This window comes from Camelina sativa, chromosome 8, assembly GCF_000633955.1.
Source record: "Camelina sativa cultivar DH55 chromosome 8, Cs, whole genome shotgun sequence".
Lineage (NCBI taxonomy): Eukaryota > Viridiplantae > Streptophyta > Magnoliopsida > Brassicales > Brassicaceae > Camelina > Camelina sativa.
In genome coordinates this window covers 10,045,398-10,071,128 of record NC_025692.1, presented here as the reverse complement: position 1 = coordinate 10,071,128, position 25,731 = coordinate 10,045,398, and the positions used below count along the sequence as shown (strand labels likewise).

At 33.9% G+C, this 25,731-nt stretch overlaps 3 protein-coding genes across 3 annotated transcripts; all 3 read right to left on the bottom strand.

Annotated features, from left to right (window-relative positions):
• On the bottom strand, window positions 757-2,382 carry LOC104706853 (F-box protein At5g25290-like). The gene is made up of 2 exons (XM_010423080.2): window positions 2,236-2,382; window positions 757-1,984 (listed from the first exon to the last, which is right to left on the bottom strand). The coding sequence occupies exon 2, from the start codon at window positions 1,981-1,983 to the stop codon at window positions 778-780; it is 1,206 nt and encodes a 401-aa protein (XP_010421382.1). The 5' UTR covers window position 1,984; window positions 2,236-2,382; the 3' UTR covers window positions 757-777.
• On the bottom strand, window positions 11,979-13,814 carry LOC104706852 (F-box protein At5g25290-like). The gene is made up of 2 exons (XM_010423079.1): window positions 13,586-13,814; window positions 11,979-13,215 (listed from the first exon to the last, which is right to left on the bottom strand). Exon 2 carries the CDS (start codon window positions 13,199-13,201, stop codon window positions 12,005-12,007), a length of 1,197 nt encoding a protein of 398 aa, XP_010421381.1. The 5' UTR covers window positions 13,202-13,215; window positions 13,586-13,814; the 3' UTR covers window positions 11,979-12,004.
• Window positions 14,281-25,504, bottom strand: LOC104709377 (F-box protein At5g25290-like). Its single transcript, XM_010426003.2, has 2 exons — window positions 25,407-25,504; window positions 14,281-15,109 (listed from the first exon to the last, which is right to left on the bottom strand). Exons 1-2 carry the CDS (start codon window positions 25,502-25,504, stop codon window positions 14,281-14,283), a joined length of 927 nt encoding a protein of 308 aa, XP_010424305.2.

The following is a 25,731-nucleotide window of genomic DNA, read 5'->3' as shown; positions in this document are numbered from 1 at the left end:
AAAAGATGTTATATACTGCATGCGTGATGATCTTCCTAGGTTATGCTGAACTATTGGAATTAAATTATACCACCGGTTATGAATAGTAATTCAACCGGTTGAGAGAATATAAATATACAGAACCGGTGGAGTTTTATCCTTCTTGAACACATTCTTGAAACCTGATATATTATCCTTCTTGAACACATTCTTGAAACCTTATTTCAATGTGACCATTAGTCGTGGAGTTTTAAAAACTGTCACCACCTCGTAGTACTGTACCATATCAGATATGTTATGTAACGCAATCCGTGTTGAAACCTCACGGTAATGATTGTCCCTATTCTTGCAAAAGGCTAATTAAATTCTGAATTAACGCAATACCGCATCCTAGCGATTAAAGAAAATGCCACGGTATATTAAAAATAAAATTAAAGAACGTATTCTCAATTACATGAATCACAATACCACATCCAACAGTTTTATAAAATATTGTATAAGCTACTAACATGTATATAAGAAACATAATTCAATTATTCGAAACCTAGAATTACACAAAATTAACTATCAAGTATTATTATTAGATTCAAATTAGACTAATGCGAGTTAAAAACAAATTAAACTGCAAAAAGAAAAAGTTTCCAGTGTTATCAGTGTCTATGAATAAATAACTTGATTAATGATATTTTTAGTCCTGAATATGTTTTCAAAGCTTAGTCGATATACATAGAAACTAAAAAGAATTATAACAGAAGAAAAAAAGTGTGATCTCTCCAAGAAAAGAAAAACAAATCAAGATCATGAGGGGAGAAACCATCGAGCATCTGTGAGGTTTAAGTTGGATAAACCGGGGAAGCGTTTGAGGTTCTTTGTTGCAAGGTTGAACACACATATGTCCAGGCATGAAGGTTTTCGGCCACGTTTACAAGCACGGTCATGACGGGTGAAATAGATAGAGTTTGGTTCGATACCAAGGGTATGGTCAGCAGGCACCGTGATACCCAAATCAAGAAGCAGTGCCTCATCACCTAGAGAATGTACCTCAACAAGCGGGTTCGGGTCGTTGATAATAGCATCAGGGCCTGGATTAGGATCCTTCTTGAAGAGACTGAACCTCCTCTGCATTGTTTTTTTGTAAAAGTAGATCTCGACCAACAAAACCTCTCCTGATGTCGTAACAGCAATGTTATAGTTAATTGTTGTTTCATAAAAATCACGCCGAGCATTTGATGGATGAAATGGCATAAGGGTATCATCATTCTTGGTCAAATCTTCGAAACCTTCTTGTCCAGACAAATCCAGTTTTTGCATATATTGATCACTCATTGAAACGTAAAGACTAACACCACCCCGGAGTACCATATCAGATATGGCTGGAAACCACAGGCGTGGTGGAACCCTACGGTAATGATCTTCCCCGTTCTTGCAAACGGCAATATAATCAATCATAATCTCGTGACTCACGTTGAAGAACCAGATTGCAACGTACTCTTCTTTCTTCTCATCTACCCACAAAAGACCTCTTAGATCTTTCGCATTCCTGATGATAACTGAGGGACGTCCGACTCGGAGTACTGTAGTGACCTCTTTGAATTCATTATCTCCTACTCGTTCAAGACTGTAGTGATCCCTGTTCATCGACTCTAAAGGTGGAAGATCGATCTGTTTCTCGCTAAACAAATTTATGATGTTGAGCTTAGATTTGGAATCAAGAACCAAGAACCAGTTGCCTGAATTTGCCAAGAATCGGATCCCTGAAAAGTCTCTTTTCGTTTTGTAAACCCTAGCTTCATCCGGGTTATACAGAGCACAAACATCGTTCTCTGGAAACAGAATCAGCAATGGGGGTCTTTCTTTACAGAGCAACCTTTGTTTCGAACACGAATACCAATTCAAACACACAATCTTAGCGCGGTGTAAGTCCACAAAACTCAAACGTCCAAACACAGATGTCAAGATGTCCATAGGGAGGTCTGACCAGAAGCCAGAATTAGGAGTCTTCATGCTTTTATCATACAAAAAATAAGCAAACGAGCAAGAGAATGTAAATAGGGTTATTACTTCAGCTTTGCGTTATCAACTCCAACCAGACAAGAAAAAATCGCTATGCATGAGCATGAGCCTAGCGGCCCTAAACTCTCTAACCCTCAGATTCGCTATGAAATAAAAACTAAATATCGAAAACACGAATCTGAGTGAAACGAGCAAAAACCTAAAATATCAATCGAAACAACACAAGCTGGGAGAAGAACTAACCTTGGAATTCTAGGAAAAAACCTCAAAACACAGAAGATACTGAATCCGCAATTACTGTAATGAAGTGATGATCGAGGAACTCAAAATTGTCTCTGCTTCTCGTCCTTAAGTAGAGAGAGAGAGAGAGAGAGAGAGAGATGCTTAGGAGTTAGGATCGGTGCGTTTTTTGTTTTGCCAAAAAAAATGTTTGATAAAAAAGTCAAGTTTTTTATATAAGCTCATGATGGGAAAAGTGAAAATAAATAATAAATATTTAAAAATTTGTCCATCTAGCTATGTTTACTTCATGAGCTCTCTTAAGATTATATTTGTAATCTTTGATTGATTCTAGAGGTGGCGGATCGTCTTTTCGCAAAATAAATCTATGATATAGGAGATTGGATCTAGAATCAAAAACCAAAAGTTTGTCAAAAATCGAATCTATGAGAAGTCTCTCTTAATATTACGGAGATCTGGTCAAAATTAATTGATACGATTGTGATTGAGATACGTGATCGTATATTATATTGATTGTAATTAGATATTATAAGATCTTATTGTATTCTATAAAAGCCATGTAAAATACCATTAAATAATACATAAGAAATATTCTTTTCATTGTCTTCCATTTATTGTGGTATCAGAGTACTTCTAAAATTTTTCTTTTAGCAACAGAGATATTGATTCTCTACGATGCCAACCGGTGGATCCAACACGAACCCGACCACAAACCAGACAACGAACCCGACAACCACTGAAGTCCAACGCACCATCTCGCCTTATGATCTGACGGCGGCTGACAATCCTAGTGCGGTCATTTCTTATCCGTTGTTGATGAGAATGAATTATGACAAATGGGCTTGCGGTATGAAGACGGCGTTGTGCTCTCGAAAAAAATTTGGCTTTCTCGACGGCACCATCGCCAAAACTGAAGAAGGATCTCCCGACTTGGAGGATTGGTGGACCATCCAGGCTTTTCTTGTTTCATGGATTAAAATGTCCATTGATCCAAAGCTTCGATCTAACATATTTCACCGAGATGTGGCCAAGGAGTTGTGGGATCATCTAAAGAAGCGATCCTCTGTCACCAATGGACCGAGAATTCAACAAATCAGAGCAGAGCTTGCTTGTTGCAGACAAAGAGGTTTAGCAATTGAAACCTACTTTGGGAAGTTGACTCGAATTTGGGATAGCATGGCTAACTACCGTCCCTTGAGGTTGTGCAAATGTGGGAAATGCGAGTGTGATCTTGGAGAACTTCAAGAGAAGGAAGACAAGGTACATCAGTTTCTTTTTGGTCTTGATGACACTTTGTTTCGAACCGTAAGATCTAGCCTTGTTTCACGAATTCCCATTCAGCCTATGGAGGAGGTTTACAACATCGTGAGGCAAGAGGAAGATTTGATGAGAAACGGAACAAAAGGGGCTGAAGAAAATTAAGCGGTGAGTGCTTTTGCTGTCCAAACCGCACAACCATTTCGAAGAGACGATGTGAGCAGAAAAATGTTCTGTAAACATTGCAATCGTTCCGGTCACTCAAGCGATAGTTGCTATGGAGTGATAGGCTATCCAGAGTGGTGGGGAGATAGGCCGAGATCCCGAACAACGCCAGGTCGCGGACGTGGGCGTGGAGGCACAAGTGGAGTGGTAGGAAGAGGTCGTGGTATCACTACGTACGCCAACGCCGTTCACATCAACGAACCAGCTGGCTATGAGCAAGCTAACTATGTGGTAACGGATAAGGACAGAGATGGAGTAAGTGGACTCAGCGACTCGCAGTGGAAAGCTATTAAGAGTCTTCTTAATGCTGGGAAAACTCAAGCAACCGAAAAATTAACGGGTACGTCTTCTTCACATTTCTGGATAATGGATACGGGTGCTTCGCACCATATGACGGGTCGACTAGATATCTTAACGGATGTTCAGGATATACTATCAGTTGGGGTTGTGTTAGCTGATGGTAGAGAAAGAGTAGCAGTTAAGGAAGGATCTGTGAGGCTAGGACCTAATCTGATACTTCGCTCAGTTTATTATGTTGAAGATTTCCAAAAAGATTTGATCTCTCTATGTCAGTTAATGCATGAGAACCATTGCGTAGTACAGTTAGTTGATCATTTCCTTGTTGTTCAGGACCGTACTACGAGGATGGTGACTGGAGTTAGCAAGCGTATGGGAGGGACCTTCCACTTTCAAAGTATGGAGTTAGCAGCATCCGTGATGGTTAGAGACGTGAAGTCGTTGGAACTCTGGCATAAGCGGATGGGACATCCTTCATCTAAAGTAGTTGGTCTACTTCCAGTTGTTTCACATCTTGTTGCTTCTGAAATTTCAAATAAAGCATGTGATGTATGTCTTCGCGCTAAGCAAACAAGATTGTCTTTTCCAATAAGTGAGAATAAAACGAAAAGGATTTTCAATTTAGTGCATTGTGATATATGGGGGCCTTATAGGACACCAACGCATTCTGGTGCTCGTTACTTCTTAACCGTGGTAGATGATTACTCTCGTGGAGTGTGACTTTATTTGATGTCTGAAAAATCAGAAGCACCAAATCATCTTAAAACCTTCTTAGCGATGACTGCAAGACAATTTCAAACTCAGGTTCGAGTCATAAGAAGCGATAACGGGTCAGAATTTCTTTGTTTAAGCGAGTTTTTCAAGCAACAAGGCATCTTGCATGAGACGTCATGTGTTGGAACTCCTCAACAAAATGGAAGAGTTGAGAGAAAGCATAGGCATGTACTCAACGTATCTAGGACACTGCGGTTTCAATCCAATATGCCAATTGAGTTTTGGGGTGAATGCGTTTTAACGGCGGCATACTTAATCAATCGAACACCAAGTATGGTGTTAAACGGAATGACTCCTTATGAACGGTTATACAGTGAAAAACCTGTATATGAACACATGAAGACGTTTGATAGTCTCTGCTACGCCCATGACCAATTTCATAGAGGCGACAAGTTTGCCTCTCGCAGCCGCAGATGTGTTTTCGTCGGATATCCTTACGGGAAAAAAGGATGGCGGTTGTACGATTTGGAGAAAAATCAGTTTTTTTGTTTCTAGAGATGTTGTATTCTATGAGGAGGATTTTCCATTCATACCTGCCCAAGAAGAAGCCAAAACAGAGCATGAACCCGATGTTTTTAACTTGAGCTCTCTATTTCACGAAAATGAAGAAGAAGACAGAAGACTGGGTCGATTTGGTGGTTCAGGCCTACCAAAGCGTTACAAATTCAACTAATGGGCCTCAAAGCCCATCTTTGGTTAATGAAAACCCACGTGACACCACCATCTCTCCACACCAAAACGAGGTCGTACGTAATAGCGACGTTGAAGAGGTTTCTCTCCGCAGCTCACCGGCGCCGTCGACCGAGATTCCTCCAAGAACGACGACATTGATCTCTACAAAGCCTGCCCCGGCGGAAGAGTTAGGTCGAGTTAAACGCCAAAAGACTCAGTCCGTAAAATTGAGAGAATTTGTGGTACAAACGGCTAATAAGAAATCTCCACAATCTGAGAGCTCTGGTTCCACCTCGAATTACCCGATAGCCAACTACGTGGACTGTGAACGATTTTATGCTCAACATCAAGCTTATCTGGCTGCAATTACTTCTAGAGTAGTGCCTAAATCGTTTAAACAGGCTATGGAGGACGAGCGGTGGAACAAAGCAATGTCAAGTGAAATCGAGGCTCAAGAAAGGAACCGATCGTGGGATGTTGGTGATTTACCAAAGGGCAAGAAAGCAATAGGTTGTAAATGGGTTTACACACTGAAATACAAATCTGATGGCACATTGGAACGACATAAAGCAAGGTTAGTAGCTCTCGGTAACAAACAGGTTGAAGGTGTTGACTATGGGGACACTTTTGCACCAGTTGCAAAGATGGGTATTGTACGGTTGTTCCTCGACACAGCGGTGAAGAACAAGTGGGATGTTCATCAGATGGACGTATACAATCCCTTTCTGCACGGCGACCTCGAAGAAGAGATCTATATGCAGTTACCACCTGGATTCAAAGCGTCTGCTTCGGGTAAGGTATGTCGGCTTTGAAAATCGATTTATGGATTAAAGCAGAGTTCACGATGCTGGTTTGCTAAATTGTCTACAAGTTTGAAAGAGTATGGATTTGAACAGAATCGTTCTGACTATTCACTGTTTACATTGGATAAGAATGGAGAACAGCTCAATGTGTTGGTTTATGTTGACGACTTAGTCATTAGTGGCAGCACTTTGAAAGTCATCGCTGAATTCAAGCAATATCTTTCCACATGCTTCCATATGAAAGACTTGGGACAGTTGAAGTATTTTTTGGGGATTGAAGTGGCACGCAACGCTACGGGTATGTATCTTTGTCAAAGAAAATATGCTCTAGATATTATCTCTGACACAGGTCTGTTAGGTGCTCAACCTGTCGTTTTTCCTCTTGAATCGAATCATCAACTAGCCTTGTCTCAATCACCACTATTGCAAGATCCGGCTCCTTTTCGACGGCTTGTTGGCAGGTTGATATATTTGGCAGTAACAAGACCTGATTTGGCTTATTGCGTTCACTCTCTTGCTCAGTTTCTGCAAAAGCCGAGACAAGACCATTGGGATGTGGCTTTTCGAGCAGTTCGTTATTTGAAGAGCAATCCAGGTCAAGGTATTTTATTGAGAGCAGATACACCATTTCACTTCGACGGTTGGTGCGATAGTGATTATGCGAGTTGTCTGTTAACCAGGAGGTCAGTGACTGGTTATTTCATTCAGCTTGGAGGGTCACCTATATCATGGAAAACGAGAAAACAAAAGGTTGTAAGTCGCTCATCTGCAGAGGCAGAATATCGAGCTCTAGCATATATAACACAAGAGTTAATATGGCTTAAAAGGATTCTCGCAGCGCTTGGGGTGCAACATGTTGAGTCCATGTCTGTTCATTTTGATAGCAAGGCAGCTATTCATATCGCCACAAATCTTGTCTTTCATGAACGCACCAAACATGTTGAAGTTGATTGTCATTTTGTTCGCGATGAAGTCGTCTCCAAGAACATATGTTTGTCACACGTTAACAGTCACTCACAACTTGCAGACATATTCACTAAACCGTTAGGCGGACCAGAGTATAAAGAGTTTTGTTTCAAGTTGGGCATACAAGACTTGCACGCTCCAACTTGAGGGAGGGTATTACGGATTCAGCTCCGCACTTGTGCAACAAGTTAACGAATATCTGGTCAAGGTTAATTGATACGATTGTGATCGTATATTACATTGATTGTAATTAGATATTATAAGATCTCATTGTATTCTATAAAGCCATGTAAAATACCATTGAATAATACACAAGAAATATTCTTTTCATTGTCTTCGATTTATTACTTAATTCTGTAAATTCTAACTTCATCCGGGTTACATAGCACAACCAACCACTATTCCTTGGAAACAGAATCAGCCAAGGAGATCAGCTTTTTCGGATCAACGATTGTTTGGAACACGAATACCAATTCGAACACATGAATACTGTGAAAATCCACAAAACTAAAACGTTCCAACACAGATCTCAAGATGTCAATACGGAACTCCGACCAGCGGCCAGAATAAAAAGTCTCCATATGCTTTTAGTTTTTATACTGACCAAAAGTTAGCTGCAGACCTGAGTTATAGACAATCAGAGGTAATATATAACAAAAGTAATCAAAACGAGCTAAGAGAATATATAAAATTTTGGTGTCACCACTTCAGCTTTACGTTGTCAATTTAAACCAGACAAGTTCAAAACACCTGCAACGGAACATCAAAATTAAACAAGAATCTGCCCAAAAATCACAATACAGCATCTACCCGATTAAAGAAAATGCCAAGGCCATATTAAAAAAGATAAAAGAACGTATTCTCAATTACATGAATCACAATACAACATCTAACAGTTTTATTAGCAATGTATAAGCTTCTAACATGCATATACAGTAAAACCTCTATAAATTAATACTCTATAAATTAATAATCACTATAAATTAATAAATTTTGTTGGTCCCAAGTCGGGTCAGTGTAAAAATTAACAATATTCGATAAGATAATAAGATAATAATTTTTTTGAAATCTCAATGTAAAATATGGTCCCAATAATATAATAAATTAATAATCATATAAATTTTTATATATATATATATATATATACTGATATAATAGTGTATGTTTCTCCTAAAACTCATTTCTATAGAACATTTGTAATGTTGTATTTTCAAACTATAATGATATCTCTAAAATATTTTATAACATGTCATACAAATAATTAAATTTTAAAGTTTTAATTTTTAGATATGCATCATTTACAATTTGATAATTAGACAGATTATTAAAATATGAGAATTAATATTATTATTATTCATAAATTTGAATTTCTGTATGTCATGTGTATAAGTCAATTTGTTTATAGTATTTGTAATTTACTGTCAATAATGCTTTATAAATATTACAAGTTCAATTCCTAAACCATAAAATTTATAACATCCGAAAGTTTAATCTTATTTTGCTATAATTGTTCCAATTCATAATTAAAAAAAAAACAATTAAAAATATATCTATAAATTAATAAATTAATATCACTATAAATTAATAAAATGTCTTGGTCCCAACATTATTAATTTATAGAGGTTTTACTGTATATTTAAGAAACCTAATTCAGTTATTCGATACCTAGAATTACACAAAATTAACTATCGAGTATTAGGATTAGGGTCTCTTATCATTTTAGTACATTTTTAGAACTTAATTAGAAATCTAGTACAAACACTATTTAAAATTTAGAGAAACAATCATGTTTCACTTTGTGTAATAGATATGAGTGAGATAGGATAAAATGGTGGGGTAGTGTTGAAATATGCTAAATTACGAATAAGGGCATTAGGGGGAGGTATTGGTTTAGGATTTAGAAAGAATTTTAATGACTTTATGTTCTTGCTGATTGCTAGAATCATAGAAAATCGAAAGTTAAAAATGAAGGATTCTAAGAGATTGTTTATGAAGTTTTTTAAAATCTTGATGATTTTGTTTTTTCTAATCTTGTAAAATCTTTTTATTTGATGAAAGAGTTTTCATGACTTTTGTTATGAAGGAAATAATATAAAATCCTAAACCAATAACATAAAATTTGAATTCATTAACAATCCAAGATTCTTTTGTTTTACTTGAATAACATAAAACTTTTAATGACTTTATAAAACTCTTAATCCAATAACACTAGATTTATCAAGATTTTAGATAACTTTTTACAAATCCACAACCAATAACACCAAATTTTTAAAGAGTTTTTAAAAGTCTTGATTGAATAACAACATATTTTACCTAACTTTTAAAGTCATTAAAATTCTTTTTAAATCCTAAATCAATACCTCCCCCTTAGTGTTTTTTGTTTTTTTCTTATATTAACACACACTCTATCTCTCCATCTTCTCGTCTCTCATTTTTTTTTATCTTCTTTCTTTATTTTTTTATTTCTTTATTTGACACTACATGATAAGCTCAAATTTACCCTAGAGTTACTTTCTCAAATTAAGAGATCAATTGTAGTACTTAGGAATCGTATCCACAAGGACTCTAGATCACACAATAAATTTAATAATCTTTTAATTATGCTAAACAGAAATATTAATTTAAAAGCAATGCAAAAACAGAATTCAAAAGTGTTGTAAATTCAGGAATTAAAAACGTTAGGCCTAGGGAATTTCTCAGGAATTTATGAAATATTAAATCAATCAATAAATTAGGATTCAAGCAATTAAGATCAGATCTAGAACTCTAAACTCTTTTGTAAAATAAATCACTTCTCACTGCAAATATTATCTAAATTTAAAACCAGAAAATCCAAATCTCTTTGCAAAATTCTAGGTAATAAATCAGCTTTAAAAACAAGTTTAGATTGTTCACAAAATCACTAAATCAAATCTCTTTGCAGAAAGTAATTTTGCTCATCAAAAGGTTTTATCAGGAAAATCAATTATATTCTCATATCAATTCATTTTCCTAGGTATTAATTCTAGGTGATCAATCAAGAATTAATATGAAGAACAACCTAAGATGAAGATCTATAAAGATAAAGAATCCTAAAAATATCAGATCTAATAAATCATAAAAACCCTATGAAAACCCTGAACCTAACAAGAGATCTACTCAGACATAATTGCAAGAACACAAATCATGAATAAAATAGATAGCATTAAGAGATTAAAAGAAGTAGAAAAGGAGTTCTGAATCTTCTCTGGAAGGTGTCTTGATTCTTCTCTCCAAAAACTATCTAAATCTCTCAGGGATTTCTCTCTCAAAAGGTTGCAGGAAAAATAAAGTTTAGGTCTAAACAATGACCCAAAAATCCTATTTATATTCTTAAAAACGCGAATGAGGACTAATGATGCAAATATGGAAACTTTGGGGCAATTTTGTAAATCTTCAAAACTTGTGGGAAAACTTCCAATTCTTCTGCTGGATGATTCATCGATCGTTACCATCACTTGCACCGACCGATGCAAGTCTCTGAACTTGTCTCCCAACTTCGTAACTCAGCCTCAATGCTTGATTAATCTTCCTATTTAGCTCCATTATGCTCTCATCCATGCTAAATCCTATAAAGACTCAAAAGACTCTAAAAATACCAAAAAGACTCTATAAATAAGACTTATATCATGGCTAAAAACACCTAAAAACCATGATATATCACTATATATAAAACAACAACTAGTGAGTTATATAAAAAAATATTTTGTTTATTATTTTGTTTTTTCTTATGTCATCACATTCCCTTCATGTTTATTTATACAAATAGTTGGTAATATAATATTTTTTTCCAAAAATTTTCAAACAAAAAATATCTATATGTTTTTCCCTATCTTCTGATATAAATTTTGTTTAATAATTTTTAAAAATATTATATATATCTTTTGTATCTGTACATCTTATAAAGTGTGCAGATGTGATCTGTACACAATATTATTACACAACTATTTGGTAATATAACTTTTTATTTCAAAATTTTCAAGTAAAAAAAAATATATATAGTTTTCTCTATCTTTCATATACATTTTGTTTAATAATTTTTTAATATATTATATACATCCGTACAATTTATTAAGTGTACAGATGTACACATTATTAAGTGTAGAGATGTAATTTATACAAAATTATTGCGTACACCACAACTCGTGTACTAAATAATCATGTACACCACAACTGTTGTACATAAGAATCATTGTGTTTAACATCACCACATTAAATAATTATATATGTACAATTAATAATGTGTACAGATGGAATCTTTACACTTAATAGGTGTAAAGATACAAAACTTATAAAAAAAATTTAACATAAACAATTAAAATCATCAAACAAAATGGATGTAAAAATGTAGAGAAAAAAACATAAATATTTTGTGCGTGAAAAAAGTTGAAGAAAAAAAATTATGTTACCAAATATTTGAATATAACAAGATAGGAGAGGTGTAATTAACCATTCTCTCCTTATTTTTCTATCTTACAGCTGCTTTATCTCATTGACGGATCCCATTGACTCTTTTTCAAATTTTGAATAGTGTATGTACTAGTTTACCAATTTAAGTTTGAAAAACGTATGTTTTTCCAATTGTCTCTAATGTTAGACTAAAATTAGACTAATGCGAGTTAAAAACGAAACTGCAAAAAGAAAAAGTTTCCAGTGTTGAATATGTTTCCGAAGCTTATTCGATACACATAAAATTAAAAAAGAATATAACAGAAGACAAAAAGGTGTGATCTCTCCAAGAAAAGGAAAACAAATCAAGATCATGACGGGAGAAACCATCGAGCATCCGTGAGCCTCAAGTTGGAGAGACCGGGGAAGCGTTTGAGGTTCTTTGTTGCAAGGTTGAACACACATATGTCCAGGCATGAAGGTTTTCGGCCACGTTTACAAGCACGGTCATGACGGGTGAAATAGATAGAGTTTGGTTCGATACCAAGGGTATGGTCAGCAGGCACGGTGATACCCAAATCAAGAAGCAGTGCCTCATTACCTAGAGAATGTACCTCAACAAGCGGGTTCGGGTCGTTGATAATAGCATCAGGGCCTGGATTAGGATCCTTTTTGTATAAACGGAAGATCCTATGCCTTGTTTCGTTAAAGATTCTCCGGACCAACAAAACCTCTCCTGATGTTGTAACTGCAATGTTATAGCTAACTGTTGTTTCATAAACATGATCACGCGGACGAAATGGCATAAGGGTATCATCATTCTTGGTCAAATCTTTGAAACCTTCTTGTCCAGACAAATCCAGTTTTTGCATACATTGACTACTCGTTGAAACGTAAAGACTATCACCACCACCACCCTGGAGTACCATATCAGATATGGCTGGATAATACAAGCGTGTTGGAATCCTACGGTAATGATCTTCCCCGTTCTTGCAAACCGCAATATAATCAATCGGAATCTTGTGACTCACGTTGAAGTACCAGACTGCAACGTACTCTTCTTTCTTCTCATCTACCCACAAAAGACCTCTTAGATCTTTCGCATTCAGGAAGATAATTGAGGGACGTCCGACTCCGTGTACTACTACCTTCTTGAATTCATTATCTCCGACTCGTTCAAGACTATAGTGATCCCTCTTCATCGACTCTAGAGGTGGAAGATCAATCCTCTTCTCGCCAAAAAAATCAATGATATAGAGATTTGAAACAGAATCTAGCACCAGGAACCATTTGCCTGAATTTGCCAAGAATCTGATCCCTGAAAAGTCTCGTTTAGTTTTGTAAACCCTAGCTTCATCCGGGTTATACAGAGCACAAACATCGTTCTCTGGAAACAGAATCAGCAATGGAGGTCTTTCCTTACAGAGCAATGTTTGTTTCGAACACGAGTACCAATTCGAACACACGATCTTAGTGCGGTGTAAATCCACAAAACTTAGACGTTCGAACACAGATGTTAATATGTCCATCGGAAGCTCCGACCAAAGGCTAGAATTAGGAGTCTCCATGTTTTTATACGTTCCTAAAAAAAAAAATATACATTGATCAAAAGCTAAATATGATGAGTCACACAGTAGCAAACAAAAGTAAGAAAACGAGCAAGTGAGTATTAATCGTTCTATATAAGCTTTTCATTAGGATCTGATTCGGAGTAATCTTCAAAATTGGATAGGGAACCATTAAAATCAAAGATCATCACGCTACTTAACATATTTGAATCATGAGTCTTGTACAACTATGGCAACATATATACTTGAGTTTTAACAAATAATGTAACGCAATCGTTATATACGTAAGCTTCAAACGTGTAATTTCAGAAACAAGGGATTCACATATAATTCCTATTGAAACAAACAAACCCAACTATCAATGCACGAATTAGTGAAACTAACCTCGGTACCCAAACACAGAGAGGCTCGAAGAACTCAGAATTGCCTCTGCTTGCCGTCCAAGACTCCAAGTAAAGAAAGATGCCGGATAAAAGTGTCGTATTGGGAAAAGTAAAAATCCCTTATTTAAACGAGATCGTTTTGGGCCTGCCCGTTTATTCACTTTTTAACCCATCAAATCAATGTGAATAGTTGTGGTTTGAAAGGAAAAAAATAAAAGTTCACAAAGGAATTAAAAGGAAAACACACACACACACACAAAGGTTATCAAAAGGAAAAATAGAGTTTTAAAGATATGGTTAATTCCATGCTTTCTTACTAGGTTCGAGTAATGGTTTTTGGAAAGAGACATTGCGTTATAAGTTGACAACTTGCAACAACCTAATTTAGTTTAAAAATTTAACTTTCTATGAAGTTTGTATAGTCTATAAAAAGATATATGATTGTTTTATACAAATCAAATATATTTTGTCCGGTACTATGATGTATAAAAAGATATATGGATGCTCAGTATCTATGATGTTTTATGATGACATGTGTTTTATGATGTTTCGCTCACCATCTCAAGAAGACTGCCAACTAAGATTACGATTCAATTCATGTCCTTAATATGTTTTCAAAGCAAAAATAAAATAAAAGAAGAGAATCAGTGTGCAAATCTCTCAAGAACACCAAACTGCAGCAAAAATAAAACAAAATCAAGATGGGAGAAACCATCGAGGATCCTTGAGCTTTAATTTGGAGAGACTTGGCCACGGGAAACATTTGATTTTCTGGGTTGCAAGGTTGAACACACATATGTCCAGGTGCAAAGTTCCCCATCCACGTTTACAAGAACGGTCATGACGAGTGAAATATATGGAGTTTGGTTCAATACCAAGGTTACGATCAGCAGGCACGGTGATACCCAAATCAAGAAGCATGGCCTCATCACCTAGAGAATCAACCTTAACAAGCGGCCTCCTTTTATGATTAGGATCCTTTTTGTAAAGACGGAAGATGTTTTGCCCTTTTGATTGGTAAAAGATCCTCTGAACCAATAAAACCTCTCCTGATATTGTAACAGCAATGTTATTGCTAAGTACTGTTTTATCATCACTCGAAGGATATGGTGGCCGAAGAAATGATATAGTCTCTAAAACTTCTTTTCCAGACAAATCAAGTTTATAAATGTAACCACTAGTCGTTGAGACGTAAAGACTGTCACCAAAAGGTAATAGTACCATATCATATATGACTGGTAACCCCAAGCGTGTTAGTATCTCACGGTAATGATCTTCACCGTTCTTGCAAACGGCTATATACTCAATCATATGATTTTGACTGATGTGGAAGTACCAAACAAGAACGTACTCTTCCTTCTTCTCATCTACCCATAAAAGACCTCTCAAATTTTTGGCTTTTTGGATGATACAAGAGGTATGATCTCTAATTCCTACCTCCTTGAATTCTTTATCTCCAACTCGCTCAAGATTATATTGGCCACCTTTGATTGACTCTAGAGGTGGAAGATTGATCGTTTTCTCGCTAAACAAATCTATGATATAGAGATTGGATTTAGAATCAAGAATCAGTCACCAGGGCCTCTCTCGTTATTAATAAAGAAGCCCAATATTGGAGAACAAATTTTCGAATTTTGTCTTGATAGATAGATCTTTGCGGACAACGATTTTTTTGATGAGAGATATGGAAATAGTAGGAACAATAAGCTTGTTGCGGTTGCACAATTCAAAAGTTTTGCATTCAATTGGTGGGATCAAACTGCCATAATCCGAATTCAAACGAATTTACCACATATTCCTACATAAAAAAGAAATTGTATACTTCATTGAACTAACTATGGTTTTGTGCATATGGCGAAATAAGATGAAAAAAATGTATTTGGAAAGTCTTTTAAATTCATCATTAATCATTATCGAGAATCTATGTTACGCTTACATCAGTCTCGTACATCATAATATGTTATGGACCAGCAAGGTGACGACGAGCTCAATCATTGGATTCTTTTATTTTTATTGGGCTTACTTTATATTTGAATCTGATGATTAGCCTAAAATATGCTTAATTAATAATTAGACAAGTAAATTAAATAGATGAGAAGAGTGTCATATATGGGAAGTGGGTCATACATGTGAAAGAGTTCCTAACTTCTAAAACGATAAAACCTTAAAGCAATGCCTCCAAAAATGAAAATTGTAAGTTTCAAAAGGATTTGACATTTGGTGAAGGAAATGGCCAAAACTCAAACAACACAAAAACAGAAAACCTTATCTCTTTGTGGTCTCATCAGAAGCATCACCATGTGGTGTCACAAAACTGGTGTGGCTTGTGGGACATGAGTCCTTTTCACATCCCAACGCCTATTTCTTTGTTACATAGACCTAAAAATTTTGATTTTTTGCTTTGCTTTTTGTTGGATTCATCATAAAGTGCATGAATGTATGAGAACAAAGACATTATCCGAATCATTTTCTTTTCATCTTTATCTTTTCTTTTATCCTAGAGTACTATAGACATTCCATTATATAAAAATTCAATTTCTGATAATAACATGTTGACGAAATTGATAGCAACATCAACATATAGATAAGTAGGCTAATTAAGAACTTTAGCATTTTGAATACTTTTACGTTTATGAGAATCTTTGCTAATAATTTAATGGGAGCAATAGTAGTTGCTTAGTTTGTGATGAGCTGTTGTCGAGTGGATGAGAAATTGATAGCCTCCACCACCATTATATACATCATGTATTGATTTTTGTTATTTCTTTTAATCTTAATACACCATTTTTAATGAAAGAAATATTTGGCAGTTTTAAAAAGAAAATAGGATCTAATTATGTTTTCAAGGACGTCTTTAAGAGTTTCGTGTTAGATGAGGTTAAAAAAGATTTTAGAATTTGCTTACATTCCACGAAGAGGTCATCTAGAATATGGCATGTGAGTAACAATTTCAAAAATTGTGTGGTAAACCCATGGTTGATTATTGATGATATATATTTTTCTTTTTTGTGGAAACAAACGTGTGACCTAGTATATATGCTACGAATACGAACGACGACGTGATCGGATGAGTAATTGTATATATGTCGTAGTAATTCTCTAAGGAATTGTAACCAGATAATAAGCAAATAAATAGTCTTCAATGATCATGTATTAGAATAGTAGTGAAAATATATTATAATATATTTTTTGAGGACAAGTTGAATTTGTTTTTGTTTTTTCTCTAAACGTTTAAACTTGGAGGAGACGATTTTAGCAAAGTTACAACTGAAAGATAGAGAGAAGCGAAAGCAAAAGGGAGAGACCCCCACAAATAATGGTGCATCTATAATTTTGTCCATATAAATTACATATAGTATAATGGTCCAGCCTACAAAGCTCATCTCTTAAGGTTTGGCTTTGTTAGGAGGTCGGTTGAACCTTACAAATATCTTATCTTGCAAACAACTCTAATGTCTATCGATAATGATAACATCATACGAAAAAAAACAAAACTGATTACATCATTATAATCTTGAATTAAAATTCATGATAACATTTTCTATTACAGTAATTAAGATAATATTGATAGCTCTGTCTATATACAGATTGTGGAGTTATGTAAAGTATAACCAGTTTGTTCCAAATTAAAAATGAAATTTTCTAACTTGAACAATAAACTTGTAACAGCTTCTACTCTACTTAAATTCCAAAAATGTGCCGTTTAAACATTTTCAAATCCGCATATATGTAACACTAACAGCTATCTAAAAACTTGATGAACATAAACCTCTACAAACTCTTATCTCAAACCGTTTAACTTGAATAGAGTTAAACCTTGATTACTTGAGTAGAGTTAAAACTTTGATTACTTGGATAGAGTTAGAACCTTAGTTACTTTTTATCTTTATTTAGCTCGGGAAACAAGTTCTCATATTTATAATCTCCACTTGAGAATTGATCAATCCTAAACCAGTTTGCACTTAGCTTGACGAGAAATTTTGACTCAATAGATTTGGACTTTATGAGCATGAACCTCAACAATATAAAATATCAAATATATGCTAAAATCAAAATGTATATGTTTACATAAAAAAATATATATTTACAATAATAAAATATGAAAATATTAAATAATTCTCCAATATTAGTTAATCAGGAGGCCAACTTTAACTCCAAATTACTACCTAACATATTTTAGAATATTGTTTATAATTAATAATTAAATATTTTTAAAAGTCATGTCATTAATTGACCCATCTAATCTATAAAACTGACATGAAGTAATTCATCGTTTACTTATTTTGCACAAAATTTTTAGTGCCTACGTTAATTGTATAATAATCGCATGGTTATATACAAGTCATCTAGTAAACTTTAAAAATTAACCAATTTCATTTAAGAGAAAAATGAAAATAAAATATGATTAAAATTATTTTTTATTCGATAAAAATATGAAATTAATTTCACAAATTAACTACTGATTTTAAAAATAAAAAAAAAGGGATAGAAATTAAATTAAATTATTTCATGTCAACTAAGATAATAATAAAAAAAAGAATGTCAAATATAATTACAATATTCAAATAAAAATAATTCTTTAAATTTTCAGATGTAAGCTACAAATGTTTACAGAATTTTTTTCACTCCAAAAGCATGTTGGGATTCAAATAGTAAAACAATTGCTCCTATCAAAATGTATTTATGTTTGATCTTTTCACCACACTCCAACTTAGAGAACAAACAATTAGTAATGATACTTTATCTGTTTCGGAAGTTTGAATTTATGGATTTTAATTCTTGTTTTTAAAAACTAATTTTCAATGAATTTCAATCAATTAATGTTAATAAATTGTAAATTTGAAGAACCATTAATTAAGAATAATTAAATTTGGTGAATTATTAGTGGTTAATGTTATTGAAAATGGTTTACTATATAAAAATAGTGTATTTATAACTACATATTGAATCTTTTTTTAATTTATGTGAAACTGTACAAAATCAAATCTTTTGAAATAGCGAAAGTATTAGTTTTATCATCCCCAATAAAAGTTAAAGTAACATTAATCCTGGTGGGTTTTCCAGTTAATCCAAAAAAAATACGACCATTAGTTTTATATGATTAGTCCATTTTTAATATGTAAGCTTTACGGTTTTATTTTTAAAAAATGGTTGCTAAATTACTTAATCATAGTTTAAAAATGGTTGCTCTTTTCTTCTTCAGTTCTTCGTTTTCTTTTGTTAAAAAAATCTAACCAAGAGATAAATCCAACGCACTCAAAAAACCGAATCCATCAAAGGTGCACCCATCATCATACCTAGTACGTATAGATTACAATATTATCTCATACTCGGTCAATAAATCAAACCTAAGTAGCATATTTATAATTATTAGTGACTAAACTAATCAAAGGATCTATCTATACTATTAATTGGGAAGTACACTTAGGGATAAAAAAATAAACAAAACAAGTATACCATACAAATGCCCTAACATCCCAAAATCAAAAGAACAAGGAAAAAAAAATTAGGGACAAACTAGTAATCTGATCGCGTAAAAAGACGCCGACCTTACATGACCCAGACTAACATTACTCGGATCGTGGATGGATTATCAGAGTTTCCAATCAGTGACTTCTCACAAAACCTGTAAGCGATTTGAAAGGATAATTAGGGAAAAAGAATATTCAAATTAATCATAAAAAATTTGTGTATTACCGACATTAAGTACTTACCATATCAAAATCTTTTCAACATTTAAACTCCAAATCCCAAATCAAAAATATTAAAATCCAAAACTTACTCCTTTCTGAAACTAACAAAATCGGACCTATCATCTCTACAATCAACATTCAAAACTAGAAAAAAAATAATGAAATCCCTAAACATCCTCTATAATAACACATCAAACGGAAACAAATTACAAAACATTAACTGAAAATCTTTAGTTGATTACATAGAATATTCGACTAATTAATCTTATCACAAACGATGATCTTCATTATTCCTATCCTCGCAACAAATCAGCTCCATTACTACTATAAAAACCAAAGAAGACGGCAAATACAACCAAACACATCAAACCTAAAGTAATAAACCAGAAAGTCACCTTAATAGTATAGATGGCCGCCAATGATAGTATCACTCAATATCTAGCAATGGTGCATTCTTCAGAGTATGATACCCAACATGGTGAGTTGAAGTGCATACCTGAAAATCATACCCAACAAGCATCGATAAGATGAATCTTTAGAGTGATTATTCTTTTTAAAACAGCATCTTCAAACACTCACAAATCTTATTACAGGTATAATCATAACATGTCTCGCGGGTTAAATATTATTATGTGTAAACCTTTCTAATAACTCATCAATACTTGAAAGCAAACTGAAGCATGATTTCTATCTCCAGTTCCCCACGAAGCAAATCAACGAGTCGTTGAGATGATTGAGGTAAAGTTATTCTTAAAACCATGATTAAATCAAACATCAACTTAAGTTTTCTAATGTATTTTCTGTTTATTGGACTATTTCAATGTATCTACATTTCATTTAGCATAAAAGTTACAACAACTTATTACTAACCTTTATAACAAAACGAAAACAGTTTTTACATGGAATCAAAGAAGAAAAAAAGGCACTCAAAGAGGGCAACACAACAATCAAAGAAGGCAAAGAACAAGAATCAAAGTTGAAACTCCTATCCCTTTTCTGAAAGGTTCAACATGGGGTGGAGATTTAATGTCTTACAAATATTTGTCTACAAGACATACAAGGAAGCATGTTTAGAAGTCTATTAGACGGATGATCTGGTATTTCTTTAAAAAGAAAATCTAAAATTTTATCTTATTTTTCTATTATTTAATTGTTTGTATTTTCTTAATTATGTTTGAAAATTATCAATAAATAAACTTTTTTCCTTAGTCTTCATAAAGTTTAAGACTTATTATTACTTAAACAATTTAAGTGAAATATGAGAATAGTCATTGTATTAAAAATATAGCTTTGTTGAGAACTAACCTTAGAGTTGTTGGTCCAAACGGTATTTGATGTATACATTAAAACATACCATCTGCTTCATATCAATCCATCCAGTCACGTGAAGAACTCATCTTAAAGAAAAAGAACATTTTACCAAACCAGAGTTTAAAGAGACGCCTTTTCTCTTTTCTCGGTTCTGAATTACTCCCTCCGTTTCATAATATAGGATGTTTTAATGTATTATGAAACGTTCCTATAATGTTCTTTGGTTCATAATATAAGATGTTTTCAACTTTTTAAGTAACTTTTAGATTATTTTTATATTTTCTTATTAATTATTTTATGCAGTCTTGTTTATGATTGGTTGAACTTTTTTAAAGTGGTTATTTCTTAATTTGCGTGCTTTCACTCAAAACATCTTATATTTTGAAACAGAGGGAATATTTAATTGTTGTCCTGAATTCTAAAAAGATAAAATTTAATCAAAAGGTTAAATAAATCTATATATCTTACCCCGTAATCGAAAGTATATAGAGTATTTTTATCCAAATCAAATACCAAATGGTAATCGGAGATGGAAATAGATTTAAACATAGTTACCAAACCGGAGTATAATTCGATGCCCAAAAAACAATTTTAGTAATCACCTATCTCTCAAATCAAAATTCCAAATTCACATCTCTGTCAATATTTACAGAGTGGATTGAAAACCCAGAAGATATGAAAATTAAAATAACAATTCAGACATAGAACTAAAATATGCAGAATAGAATTACCTCATTAATGAATTTGGAGATTTTTGTTTTCAAAATCGCCAAAGAACTTCGATTGTAACTTTGTTTGGTGGGTCTTCCCGTGAAGAGTCAAGTGCGCTTCCTCATTTTTTGTTAAGAATTTTGCGAATCAAAAAAGTAGATTCAAAACACAGAAGGGTATGTTGCCGACAAGAGATTAACTAAGAAGATGTCGTTTACAGTTTCTTTATTTTAGGGCTTTTAGTTATTTTTTTCCCTTTTTCATCTCATTTTATTAAAATAGAAAGGGTAACATAGATAACAAAATGAAATTATCGACAAAAAATAAAATAAAAATAAAGGGTAAAGCCCATACAAGAACAAGCTCAATAACCCAAAGAACAAGCGCATGGAGGGAGAGTCGATCATGTTCAACACACCGTTGAGTCTATGTTCGTTTGTGAGTCTCAGCGACACCGTCTAGCGACTGTAATTATAGTGCAATTTTCTCTTTAAATTATTTCCAGCGACACCTTTTATCATTTCCAGCGACATCTACAATGAATCAGTGCACCGTGTTTCTGCTGCTGGTTTTTCCGGCGACGTATTTAAGCGACACAAGCGTCGATTTTCTTCGACTCTCTCACTATATTTAGTCGCTGGTTTTAAAAATTATTAAAGAATCAGTGTTAATTTGTTATGTCGCTAACGACATGTAAAAGAACAGGGCCATAGCCACATATGACAAACTGAAGCGTCGAGGAAAACATGCGACACACCGAAGTTTAGGTTATTACTGGTCGATCAAAGTATTATATTTAAAGAAAGCCAATATAAGTATTATATTTCAGAAGTTTTGCTCGATCAAATAGTTTAGTTGAAGATGGCACTCGCAGTCTTTAGAATCAAATTCAGCAAAATCAATGCATAAGTAACAATTTGTTTATTTGCCGATTATCCTACAAAAATTAAACACTCTATCTCCTCCTATGCCACATGCTAAATTCAATTTCAATATCTTTCACTAAATTTAATTAAATTTGAATAATAGATATAGAAATATCATAATTTTATATTTTTATTTATAAAAAAAACATATTGCAAAACCTAAATTTCAGCATTATATATATATATATATATATATATATATATCCTAATATATAGGACTAACCGTATAAAAAAAAGATTTCCATATTAGAGATTGACAAAACCAAGGATTCCCAAAAATGAAAATAACCACAACTCAACTAAATTTTTTTACAATCCTTACCATTTAGAATTTTTAAAAGCTAAAGAAATTCTAATGGTGTAACCTATATAATCCATTAAATATAAATCACATAGTCACATAGACATAATAATTTAAAAAGTTATTAATATGAATATAATTTCAGAAGCTTAGAAAAATATATACTTATAAGATAGGACAGGTTGGTTATATATTCAAAAAAATTCATTGACCTGTTTATGTCAAATATCATGACAAGTAAATGGATACTAGAGGGAAACAGGTAATTCAAAAAATAATATAACGTTATTTAAACTATTATGATAAAATAAGATACCACCTTTCTTTTACTATTTTTTGTCCCGAAGTAGACATACCATATTTTCTTACTATTGTATTCACAAAATTGTCTTTATATATAATAAAAACAAATTGGATAATTCCTTTTGTTTAATCCGAATAAAAAAAACAAATCAAATACTAAACTGGTATGAGTTTGGATTATGACTGATACAACTGCTAAAACAATACTTTTACAAACACAATCCCACACATACATAATATATTATAAACTTAATAATAAACTTGGTTTTGAAATTAATTCCGCACGTACGTGCAGGTCCGAACCTAGTAAACTATAATGAACCTAACTTCAATCCCACGAGATAAGGAAGCCGTGTCTCTACCACCAATTCTCTTATATTCTTTCCCACTTTTTCTACCTTATTTTTTCGTATTAGTTGGAACCTCCCAACGTAATATTCTTTTTCTCCATTTGTTTTATTCCTTTCAATTTCATGTTTTTCTGTTCTCTACTCATCAATCAGCTGTCTTTTTCTCCACAATCTTTTGTTTGGACAAAAATAATTGATTCGTTTAGAGACTACGGAAACAAGAAATAGATGTTGAATAGTCATTTTTATTGATCAAAGTATCGAGCTCAAATACAAGAGTTTAAGGCACAACGAGTCAATTTAGGAACCCTAGCAATGCTTTTGGAACTGAGTCGTGTGGCTATGTTTTGCTCTCGATTTCTGTCCCGTATTGTGTCGATATCACCCCTTTTTTATAGAAAAGTCTCTTTACCCTAATCCTCATGGGATGGGTTTGAGTAACCGCTTCTAGATGAGATAAGGTCGTTTCGAATATTCTTTACACGAGATTGAGTCAAATATTTTTTTGATAATGTCGTAGCAAATCATAGTCGGTCACAAATTCCAATTACAGCCCGTATTGACTCATTATTTGTCGTTACAGCCCGTATTGGCTCGTTAATTGTTGTGCCGGCCTGTATCGGCTTGATGTTTTCCATTACGGCCCGTATTGGCTCGATGTTTGCCGTTACGGCCCATATTGGCTTGATGCTTGTCGTTACGGCCTGTATTGGCTTGATGCTTACCGTTACGGCCGGTATTGACTCAATGTTTACCGTTACGGTCGGTATTAACTCAATGTTCTAGAGAATACATAATTCTCTATTATTTATAGAATATATCACAATTATAATAGAATTTATCTATTATAATTTATATGATTAAAATTATGCCCAACAGTTTGCCCCCGCTCTTTATTTGCTTAGTAAGAATTTAGAGAGTAGTATAGACAAATGGTATCATTTTAATAAACCATAAATAGAAAAGCTAAATATTTGTATAAGTCACGACATACCTTTAGATGTAGTCGTTTTCTCGCACTTAATTAATTCGCTGCCTTCCATTAATGAAGTTGTGATCCACATCGTGATCTTGTAGTTTTGTAGCTTTGGGACGATGTTTATCCCATGGCAAGACCTGTGACAATGTTTCTCATCACCGGTTTATCAAATCAACTGCGCATTGTCTTTATGTTGACAATTTTGTCATAGCCAATTTAATGAATTGGCTTCGCATTTGCTCAACAATGACAATTTAGTCATAGCCAATTTAGTGAACTGTCTTCACATCGGCTCTAAAACGATATAGTTATCATAACCAATTTCTTGAATCGGTTACACACTGATCCCACATTGGTTCTAAAACCAAAATGCTGCCATAACCAATTTCTGGAATTGGTTACACATTGGTTCCTTATTGGCTCCAATTTGTCGGTCTAGCCTTCGTCAATTTGGTGAATTGCCTTCACATCATCTCTAAAACGATAAAGTTATCGTAACCAAAGTTACCTAAACTGGCCACAACTTGACTTCGCATTGGCTCCAATTCTTTGAATTGGATACACAGTTGACTCAGTGTTGGTCTAAGTCGATATTTGGCCATATCCACTTCATTGAATTGGCCTCACATTGACCCAGGATTGGCTCTAAAACGCCAATGTGGTATTAGCCAATTTCTTGAATTGGCTTTACATTGATTCCACATTGGTTCAGAAACGACAGTGCAGCCATAACCAATTTCTTGAATTGGCTACACATTGATGCATCAGCTATAAATAGACAATATGGTTCCTAAACAATTTCTTGAATTGGCTACACATTGACTATACATTGGTTTTCAATAGACAATGTGGTCTCTAACAAATTTCTTGAATTGGCTACACATTGACTCTACATTGGCCTCAAAATGACAATGTTGTTCCTAACCAATTTCTTGAATTGGCTACACATTGACTCTACATTGGCCTCAAAATGACAATTGTTCGTAGCAACTTCAGGGGATGAATTATAATGGTTGTACATTGATGATTTTGTCATAGCCAAATCATTAATGCCATGCTCGTGACATGATCCGGGTTCGTGACCCAATTAAAGTGTTTCATAGCAAATTTATTGTTAGCAAGTGTTTTGCTGTCAAGTTTGCTAATTTTGGATCCGACCATCAGGTGGATTCCAGATTTGTTACATTCCTATAGCGATGTTTCGCTAATAGGCAGTTGTAGCGAATGTTTCGCGTTTCAGGTGATTACCCAATTTTCGTAGCAAGCCTATCGTTCACATATTCGTGCATCAATGGCCTCACTACTATATGAACAAGTTTAGGACCATGTCCTGTGTTGTAAGTCATGTTTATCTTGTATCGTGACAAGCTTCACATCGAATGACTTGATTTTATTGTTTTGCAACCAGATTTATTGCCCATGTTCATGACATGAGTTCTAAGTTTTAGTAGAGAACGTCTTGAAGATTTGTGCATCAAGTGTCTCACCATAAGATTCTTGTTAACGAGTGTTTCGTTGTCAAGTTTTTGCATCCAGTGATTCATCACATAATTTGCTAGCGCTTGCTTCCTCA

Excerpts from the sequence above, each read along its gene's own strand:
- LOC104706853 (XM_010423080.2), bottom strand. The coding sequence starts at position 1,983 with ATGAAGACTCCTAATTCTGGCTTCTGGTCAGACCTCCCTATGGACATC.
- LOC104706852 (XM_010423079.1), bottom strand. The coding sequence starts at position 13,201 with ATGGAGACTCCTAATTCTAGCCTTTGGTCGGAGCTTCCGATGGACATA.
- LOC104709377 (XM_010426003.2), bottom strand. The coding sequence starts at position 25,504 with ATGACTTACAACACAGGACATGGTCCTAAACTTGTTCATATAGTAGTG. Across the intron at positions 15,110-25,406 it reads AGGCTTGCTACGAAAATTGG|CGAGAAAACGATCAATCTTC; the intron begins GTAATCACCTGA and ends AGATTTGTTTAG.